The sequence below is a fragment of the Acanthisitta chloris genome, unplaced genomic scaffold, assembly GCF_000695815.1.
Source record: "Acanthisitta chloris isolate BGI_N310 unplaced genomic scaffold, ASM69581v1 scaffold9412, whole genome shotgun sequence".
NCBI lineage: Eukaryota > Metazoa > Chordata > Aves > Passeriformes > Acanthisittidae > Acanthisitta > Acanthisitta chloris.
The window spans coordinates 40,487-50,969 of NW_008660998.1; the positions used below are offsets into that span (position 1 = coordinate 40,487).

The 10,483-nt window shown below is 40.1% G+C and overlaps 1 protein-coding gene across 1 annotated transcript in view; it reads left to right on the forward strand.

The window, feature by feature from the left end:
- The window catches only part of ATF7IP (activating transcription factor 7 interacting protein), a 45,528-nt gene extending 35,426 nt beyond the window's left edge, over positions 1-10,102 (forward strand). The window contains exons 11-14 of the mRNA XM_009070052.1: positions 2,972-3,151; positions 4,048-4,233; positions 7,868-7,977; positions 9,462-10,102. Coding sequence (XP_009068300.1) covers positions 2,972-3,151; positions 4,048-4,233; positions 7,868-7,977; positions 9,462-9,878 — 893 coding nt within the window. The 3' untranslated portion in view covers positions 9,879-10,102. The remainder of the gene's footprint in view (positions 1-2,971; positions 3,152-4,047; positions 4,234-7,867; positions 7,978-9,461) is intronic.
- The last annotated feature ends 381 nt before the right edge of the window (positions 10,103-10,483 follow it).

A 10,483-nucleotide genomic window follows, 5' to 3' on the forward strand; every position in this document is an offset into this window, starting at 1 on the left:
TTTGTTTACAGCAAAGGTGGAGCAGGTCTAGTTTTGTTCTAGATTTATTGGTACACAACATCAGGATAGAAAATACCTCCAGCATTATCGTGTTTACTGCAGGAATATTAGTTCAATGCTAATTCAAGTAGAAGAGCAACACTTACATAGTGTTCTTGGGAACACTCAGATCCTGATTATTTTCTTTAAAGCATTGTCACCCAAATGAGAAGTAAAGCTGATTCTGTTACTTGTAAAAGGTATTTAAATATTAATAGCAACGATTATCTAATAACACCTTCGGATGTGTGCAAAAGTTAATGAAAATGTGTAACTTTTGAGAATCATGCTATTAATTTCTGTTCAGAACAGTTGTCAGCCCTCTATCAAAGAGTGATCTACATACTTCTCTGTTTGCAAGAAAGTACTTTGGACCTTTCTGTCCTTACTATAAAATATTTGTGTAGCACACTGCACCAGATTATTTCATAAGAATACTAATTAATAGATTTAGTCTGAAGTGGATTTGTGACCTAAGAAAGATACCTAAGTGTATTCTTGAACACAGCTCTATGTTCCACTTATTTAGTTATCTTTTTGTAAGAAAAATTATTAAATACAGTATCATTTTTCTATTTTATAAGCTATTTTATCTGAGTAACAAAACTGTAGTTTCCTGAATAATTTTTATTATTATTCTTGAACATGCATATGGTATGTTTGCTGTTCTGTCATCCCACTATACCAGTTACGAATTAGCATACTGATTAAAACTCCTTCCTGCTGTAGCTGCAGGATTGTAGGCTCAATGTCTGACATGGAAATTAGCCCCTCTTATTTTCCATTTTGTGGATTAGATTAGCAGTTTTGCTTACAGCTCTATTAGTAATGATTACCACTTTATGCTCATTTCAATAAATCAGATTTTTTTGTTTCCTCTAGGTCCACATTTGTTACGAACATGACACTGTGTTCATTTAATATTTGAATTGTTCCTTAATAAATGTTAATCTGCTTTCTCTGCACCCAGTCTTCCTGTTTTCCTTGCTGGAAAACAAGGAAACTTACTTACTTACATAGCTATTTATTTCCATTCATTCCTTCAGTGAAGTCTAGTTGGTTGTCTTTCATCATTTCCTGTGACTGGTGCAATCCTGACCTACTTTCCAGCAACTGGAATCTCAGCAGGGCTTTTGATTTGTCAGGGATAAATGAACTTGCTCCATGTGAGATGAAAAACAAAAGCAAAACTGAAAAAGCTCTCAGATTTGTCCAGACTGTGATTTTCACTTGAACCACATTTTTACAGCAGTAGTGTGGCTTTTAATAGTTGGATCTTCTAAGCCATATCTAAGCATGCCCTCACATCACTTAAATTGTTCAATGGTAGCTGAAATGTCCATCAGTCTGCAAATATTCAGAGTAAAGAGATGTATGCATCTCTGTTGGAATCTCTTCAAATGGTTTGTTGAACGGTGGGGATTTCTCATACTCATGGGAAATAAAAGAAGCTTGAACCAGTCACAAGGTCTGTTAGTTGATGAAAAAGTAGGAAATATCTCACCTTTTGTTTTCAAAATGAGCATCCCCTTACTGCTCCTCTAATAGACTTATTAAAAAGGTAAAGAAAATTCTATCTCCATCAGATGACTCCAGTGAAGTAGCTTAGCTCTTCAGTCTACAGAAAGACATTATGGTCCTGTGTTTTATTTCTGAGGTCTTGAATTTGGGGATATGGTTTAGGGGTGATGATGATGGCGCTAGGTTGATGGTTGGACTAGGTCTTAAAGGTCTCTTCCAGCCTTGATCATTCTGTGATTCTGTAACTGTTTCATAGAATCATATAGTAGTTTGTGAATGGTCCTGCTACTTCAAGCTGTTAGGAGCTGGTGTTACAGACAGCTTGGTGAGACCATCAAAATAGTCTCAAACTGCTAAGAAACCCAACATTTTGAGCTGTGCTGCCATTAACCCTGTTGTTAATGCTTTGAAATCTAGTTGGTATATTTAATTAAAAGTTTTTTAATGTGTTCTTCACTATACTGTTACATTTTCTCAAGAGTAAAATTAGTATTTAGGTATTTCAATCTTTATATTGTATGCGCTTTTACTAAACTAGTGGCTGCTGCATGTAGAATTTTATTAGGACAAATCTTTTTTGACTGAGTGCCCTTAAAACTTACTCTTTTCTCTTGTGATTTATAGCTCTTTATGGTTCCTTCTCTGCCCATTACTACTCTAATCTAGGTGACCTATCCAGGCAAAATCTTCTGAATTCTTCTTAGTTCAAATTGTACAAAGGCTCAATTAAATACAGGCATGCATTCTAATGAATATTTTATGTTGTCACAAATAAAACAGGAAAAAATATTGCCATACTAAACTACAGCCAGCCACTATTTGTCACTTCTCACAAGTCAGTAAGTCATGTTGAGGAGTGTGTCAGTGTGAGAAAACAAATGTTCTTTTTTAAGTTTCCCATAAATAATGAAGTGATTCTCCTTTTTGAAGCCAATAGTGTGAAAATTCAAAACAGCAACAAACAGGGCTGACTAACAGATTGAACGAAGGAGCAAGTCAGCACGTCACAAAAGGATGTAAGCATGGTAGGCAATATTTATTTAGGGAGCTAAATTGAATTGAGTGCCACAGTGTTTAGGCCTTTTAAATGCTTTAGGATATTTTTTTAATAGAAACTTTGAAAGACTTTGGCATAATGTTCCATTAATTCAGGTTTCCAAATTACACTGAAATATGCAGACTTCATGGTAGAATAAAACCTGATGGAGTGGCAGGGGAAGGAGACTGCAGTGATGAAAGTGAGGGGAATTGAATGAATTTTCTGCAGATTTGTTTGCAGAATGAAATGGTCAAAGAAACATCATGCTGGGAAATATCCTCACTGGTCTATAAATGTGCAGAGGAGGATCTGCTTGAAAACTCTGTGATGTTCTAATTTCTGTTTGCTATTCTCTCTAACTTTTTTTTAAAGCAGATGGCAAGAAGCAAAAGCAGAACCAGAACCAGACAGCTGCTCCAGGACTGAGCATAACCACCCAGCCCTTGGCTCGACCCTTGCAGCCTTTGCCAGCTTTGCAGCCAAGTCCTGTACAGCAGCCAGGAGTGCCAATCAGTGGGTCCTCCCAGGCCACCATACATATATTACCTACAGGTAACTTCCTTTTGCATCACTCTGTGAATGCAGTGACTGCTTTTTTTTCTTCAATTAAACTTTTGCCTGTTCTACATTGTGCTCATCTTTTCAAGTGAATATTCAGAATGTTTTGGTTGCTTCTTACTCTTTTCATTCTAGTCAGTTTGTGGCGTTTTAAAAGCTGGTGAAACAGAAGGGAAAGATAATGCTATTGGTTTGGAAAGAATTCAGGATCAAATGAATTCATGGAGAGGAAGAAATCCTGCTAAGGATGGTCATGAAAATTACTAAACAGACCGTTGTTTGTAAAAGTGAAGGAGAAGAAACCTGTAGCAGTTGTGTTATTTAAGTAATAGGGAAAAAACATTATGAACATCACTCCTAGGTCTGTCCCTCTGCACTTGGCAGTTAATTCTTTTGGCAGAGTGAATGGCAAGGCTAACACTGAAGTTCCATCCCTACTTAAGTGTTATTTGTCTGTAGTGTGATTATTTTTCCCCTTTCTTTCTAGCATAAATGTAGATTCTCTTTATTTTTCTTTATTTTACTCTCTTTTTTCTCTCGATGATTGTTGGCATTGGAAGAGTCTTATGACCGATCTGTTATGACTCTTTGGTGGTGGGTTTTATATTCTCCACCACTGGCCTTACATTCAGGACCTTTGTTGGGGGTATTACATTTATCTTTTCTGTTAATAATTTGTATATTATTGGCATTAATATTTCAGGTGAAAATACTGTTTGTTTAGGCTGGTTTCACTTTTCTTGCATTATCAAAAGCAGATAGAATTTCTCAGAGTTTTTATTTTCCATGGCTCAGATGAGTCTTTTTTCCAAAGGAGACGTGTACTCTGGAATAAGTGCATAGCTTCATGTTACGGAATTCAATTCTAAGTTGTGTCCTGTCTTTTTCAGCTCCGACAACAGTGAATGTAACTCATCGGCCAGTGACTCAAACTGCTCCAAAGCTTCCTATACCAAGAGCCCCAACTAACCACCAGGTGGTCTACACCCCCCTTCCTGCACCACCAGCTCAGAATCCTGTGAGAGGAGCTGTCATGACAAGCTCAAGTTTAAGGCCAGTCAACCCACAGACTGGAGGTAGGGGGACGATTCCTTCCATGCACTTTTTACCATGACACAGCTTGGTATGTTCTACCTGATGGATGTGGGATTTGGGGGGGATTTTTGTTTGGCTGTTTAACAATCCTGGTCCAAGTTATAGAGGTTAGGGTTTTCTCTCAGCTTACAGACTTCAGAAAATTCTTAGGCTATTAAGAAATTCCTCCTGCAGCTACGTGAATGAGGAAAAACTGGATTTCAGTCATATCAGGCACTCGCTCTGCCAATTAAGCATCTCTGGATGACATGCCCAGTATTTTACAAGGTAGCAGAACAAAATGTGATAAGCACCATAGAAAGATAGTTAGAGACCTTTTTTTTTATTATGGTATAAGATTAAAACATACTTTTATGTAGTAAATCATGTTTGGTTTCTTGTCTAAAAGTTACTTTTTTATCGGGTATCCTAATGTAATTCCTTAACAATCTCTGATGTCCTGTGTCCAGCAAATTTCCTTACTTTCTCCAGGCTTGGATGGATGAAATTTCATCAGAAATAGATACATGCTTGAGTTTCCTTGATCAGAGATGTTGACAAGTTCATCTTGAGTTTGTAAATACCTAACTTGTATCTTCTCATAGCAGTAAATTCATTTTCTGTAATGAGTAGTAGATGTCAAAACCAAAGACCTTAATTGATATTTTGTTACAAAGTGGTGAGTCTTAACTTCCTTTTTTTTGCTCCCCACAATTTCTGCACTGTGTTTATTTTAACGGTTATGTTAAATATAAATTCCCTTGTTCTAGTGTACTGACCATGAGCCTAATTTGTGCTGTCCAGGTAGTGATTTTTGAGACACTATTTATATAGGCCATACTTTGAACACTACATGTTTGAGCTGGGTAAGGTTGTACCTGCATATGTTTGTTCAGAAATAATTGACTGACTGTTATGAAACTGTAGCTTCTGGAAAGGAGAATGTCCATGTATGCATTCACTTATGTGAATTTTTTTAATAGCATTTTCTTCTTTTGTACCATGATATAAAATACATCTTTTCATCAGAATCTGTCACTTCTTAGAGCAGTTATTATGATTAAATACACATTACTAGTATTAATATCTAAAGAACACCTTTTAGTGTTAGACATGCAAGGTAGTTAAAGTGTTGTTGAAGAACACAGAGTATGTAATATGCAATTTGAAGACCTTTTCTAGGAGAACTCAATGAGGTAGGAAATTCATGTGTTCTTTGGGTAAGGTCATAGAATCATAGAATCAACAAGGATCAAAAAGACCTCTAAGATCATCAAGTCCAACCCTACTGTCATCACTAGACCATGGCACTAAGTGCCACATAAGTGCTGTGAGGAGAGGCTGAGGGAGCTGGGGTTGTTTAGCCTGGAGAAGAGGAGGCTCAGGGGAGACCTTATCACCCTCTACGACTACCTGAAAGGAGGTTGGAGTCAGGTGGGGGTTCGTCTCTTCTCCCAGGCAACCAGCAGTAGGACAAGAGGGCACAGACTCAAGCTCTGCCAGGGGAGGTTTAGGTTGGATATTAGGAAGAGATTTTATACAGAGAGAGTAATCAGGCATTGGAATGGGTTGCCCAGGGAGGTGGTAGATTCACCATCCCTGGAGGTTTTCAAGATGAGACTGGATGTGGTACTTAGTGCTGTGATCCAGTCCTCCAACAACAGACCTCTGTGTAATGTGCTGCTGATCTCATGGCCTAGTGGAGCTGAATGCTTATCCTTCTCTTGTCTGCTTACAAATTCTCAGAAATCAAGGCAAGTTTCCACCAAAATAAGTAATATTCAGCTTGGTTAGACCTTGGAACAGACTAATCTAAGAGCCTTCTTTTAACAGAAGGTTGGGTCAGATCATCTCTGGCGTTCCTTTCAAACCAGGAATGTTGTGATTCTGTTAGAGGCAGTTCTGTTACTCTGGCTTGAAAAGTACGTCTGGGCATCATAAGTACTGATGTCTTGACAAGTCATATAAGACATAAGAAAATGACAGTTCCTCCATAGTGTGCATGCCCTGTACCTCAGGACAAGGAAGCCAGATGATTAGCCTGAGGAGATAAAAGACCAGTGTAGTTAGACTACAGATTATATCAAGGCTTCATATTTCCATACCAGGTAGAGAGTTTTGACATAGTATTAACAAAAAAAGCAATAACGTTTTTTGATCTCTTTTAGCTATCATGAGTTTACATCCTTTAGTCCGTTCTCCATTCTTCACTGTGTTTGTTTTGCAGCTCTCAGAAATGCTGCTACTGATGTGTTATTAGTTTGTATTACCATTGCAAGTCTTTAGTGCCCACAGCAGATGCCTCCAGAGTAAGATCTCTGTGCTTTATCTTTGAAAGATTGACTATGAGAACCCATCCCAAGTGTTTTGCAAATTGCAGTTTTGTACTTCTGCCTCAGATGAGTAATACGCCTACCTAGAAATAATGCCGCATTTGTACCTTATATCTTCGTAAGGCATTTCTGACCATCTTTCTTCAGATTTTTCTAACTTCCTGAGACAGAACCACAGTCACACTAAACCAGCCTATCTGACTGGATTCTCATAGAGGAGAAAGAGCCAGTTCAGGTGACTGTTTATCCTGCAGGAGTTCACGCAGCTTCTTAGTTTCTTAGATAAATGTGCCAGTAGAAAACAAGACCTCGTGTTCAGTGCTTTTTAATAAAAGTGTTAAGATTTAGTACTCTGAGCTCCCTGCCTTGGACTTGCAGATCCCACAGACTCTGACACTCATTCCCTGTGACTGGAACTTGATGAGTGTTTATATAGAGAAGAAAGTGCCATACAATAGCTGTGGTTTCCTGAGACGTGTGGCTCTGTGAGCTTCTCTTTGGGAGTATTAGAGTACTTCAGTCTCACACAGGTGTGGAACTAGGGAGCAGTGAGGGTTGCCCCAAATCTTGTATTTCTAGACAGAAATAGAGGGACACCTTAGGCAACCTGTAACAACAAGTTTTGAGCTCACGAACATACATGTTCCAACAGCGAATAGATAAATTCATTACATGTAGTAATAGATAAATTAGAATTAGATGTAGTATAAAATTAATGAAATTCAGCAGTTTGCAAGAGTTTTGGGTATTATCTACAAGGCTATAAAATTGCCTTGTGTATTCCTGCCAGTCAGGTCTGTTTGCTGTGGGAATGAATGAAGTGGCGAGGCCTGTGAGTAATACCTGTCTTGGTTTCTGTTCTGTGAGGGAGGACAAGCTGCTTGGACAGTGACTTACCTTTTTTGTTTCCAGTGCCATCCACAGCACTTCTGAGTGGATATCATTCTGCTGCTGCAGCATTTTTCTTTCCCTTTCTGAATCCCAAAGTGATGTAATTTTTCTTTTCATACTCCCTGTATCTCCCACACTTCCCCTCTCCACCCATTTCTTTCGTTCTGCAAATGATTAAAACAACATTCTGTCCCCTGTGCAGACATAAGCACTTGCTGTCACTCACTCTGACAGCTTCAGGGGATGGGAATTGATTTTGTTGTTCACAGTGCTTCATCAGTCTGCTGGCAGCTTCCTCAAGCTGTGTGTGTCTGAAATGTGGTGTCTCCAGCTGAACCAAGGAGTGTTCCAGTGTTCTCTTTAGCTGATTGTAAGCACTGAATACTCAATGTATTTATTGTGTTTTTTCTAGGTATGACAGTGCGAATGCCTCAAACAGCCTATGTTGTGAACAGCGGGCTGACTCTTGGGTCTGGAGCACCTCAGCTTACAGTGCATCATCGACCACCACAAGTGCATGCTGTGAGTAGTGTTTTGGAAATTACTCAATGCAATTTGCAGGCTTGTCCTCTGCTTTAGTATCTCTCAGATTGCTTCTTAGTGTGAACTGCAGAACAGTGAAGTGCCTTGTATAGAATTGTAGAATCATCAAGTCCAACCATTAACCTAACACTCTGCTGTAACCCCTCAACCCTTTTGAGCCAGTTCTTGTGTATAGCACCACCCAGTCACCTACAGCAACTTCTGCCCAGGATGGTAAAAGCTGTGCAGTCTCCTGGCTTACCTTGGCATTCTTCAAATTACCAGTAGCACATATGGATGGAAGAAGAGTGCATGAATTGTCTGCAGGTGACTCATGGAGTCAAGGATACAGAAGACCTGCCACTAAAAAGTTTAGTCATGGTTTGGCTATAACTTGGGTGACCAGTTTTTCAGTACACCTATTTGCAAAACTGATGTCGCAGAGCAAGATACAGACAAGATTCCCGAAGTTCCAAACTCCCAAATTTCAGAGGGGTTTTTTTAATCACTGGGGGTGATTACTTCTGCATCACCTCAAACCCCTTTTTGTAAGGATTTGAGAATTTTCTCTGACTCGTGTTTTTGCTGTTGAGACTGAACCAAATACATTGCCTGCACACTCAGGCAGTCATGTTACTTAGTGTTCTGAAATGGTAAATATATTACCAAGAAGGTGGCTCACCATTCTTCCAGTCTAGATATTCATTCAGTTCAACTTAATGCATTATTCAGTGCTATTTTAAATAATGAGACTAAATCAAACCAATGTCACACAGAACACTTAAGATGATGAAAACTACCCCAGGTTCCAACCTGAAGGGCCTCAGGTTTGAAGAACAACAAAATTTCATTATAGTCATATTCCTAAATTTATCTTAACTAACGTGGACGAGAGACCTAGGGCTGGTTTTTTGGTATAAAAAAGAAATATCACTGGAAAGACACATTTGTGCCCTCATTTCACAATTTTCTGGAAGCTGAGGCTTTGTGATTAATTTAAGGTGATAGGGTAATGGTGCCACATGGATTCTTTCTTCCTTTTGTGACTGAAAACCTGTCTGTTGAAAAAGTGCTGAGTTGTCAGCTTAATGCACTGCCTGGGGTGTGTCAGGTAATGTGGGAACAGCAGCTCAAGCAGAGATTGGCTCAAAGTCATTGTGAACCTGCTCAGTCATGGTGAAGGGCACAGTGTTCAGTCCACCCCCTCTTGGCTGGGAAGCAAAGAGGATATAGGGAGATAACTGTGCTGATGATCAGCTGTACAGCTACATACATGTGAATAATAAGAACTTACGGCATCCCTGGTCCCACCCCTTCTCAACATTTGCTGCTGCCCCTTTGCCTCTGCACACAGGACCAAGAGTTGTGACGGTTGGGTGATTTGCAGGTCCATTTGCTTCCAGTTACCTGGGGAAGGATGAATTAAAACCTCCTTCCACTGCTGTAGACTCTGATCTTTCCTTTATTGCTCTTATGCTGCTTAGGAGCCATCACGCCCTATACATCCTGCCCCACTTCCAGAGGCACCACAGCCACCACGACTGCCCCCTGAAGCTGCCAACACTTCTCTGCCTCAAAAGCCACAGCTGAAGCTGGCACGGGTACAGAGCCAGAATGGCATTGTGCTGTCATGGAGTGTCATGGAGGTGGACCGGAGCTGTGCCACTGTGGACAGTTACCATCTCTACGCCTACCACGAGGACCCAAGTGCCACCATGCCCTCCCAGTGGAAGAAGATCGGGGAGGTGAAGGCCCTCCCACTCCCCATGGCATGCACTCTCACACAGTTTGTGTCTGGCAGCAAATACTACTTTGCAGTCCGGGCTAAGGACATCTACGGACGTTTTGGACCCTTCTGTGACCCCCAGTCCACAGATGTGATCTCTTCCCAGAGCAGTTAAACTAGAGATCTTTGGAGCTCTTTAAACCTGTCCTGCTACGAAGAATTACCCCAGTTTTGGGGGTGTTTATCCCATGCATGTAATTCACTTCTAAATCCACTCTCTGCAGGATTATTTTAGACAGCTGTGTGATACACTACATGCATTCAGAACCAAAAGAAAAATAGTCTCACCTGCAGCAAGAGAACCTGTTTTTTCTGGATAGTTCGTGTCATGGGCCATTTGAACATTGTTTTTTCCCTTCCATGACAGCTGTTCCACTAAGATACCTACCTACCCTTTATCTAAGGGCATCCTGAATGCCTGAGATTCTACTTCAGAGTGGGAACAAAGTAGTAAATTACAGTTTGTCTGAAGCAAAACATAGACATCTCTAATGCCTATCAAGACACCAACATGAGGGCAAAACCAAATTTGCCTCTTGTCCCCCCACCACTCTGAGCAGGCTGTGACATGAAGGGTGATTCAAGGTCTCAGTTTTTGTACTGGAAGATTGAGAGGTCTAGTCTTACTTTACAGACTGTAATGAGCTCTCTGAGGGGAAGGAAGGGAACCTGAGTCTGGCCAGGAACCAGTATGTATGTAAATTTGGAGGTGGTGGAAAA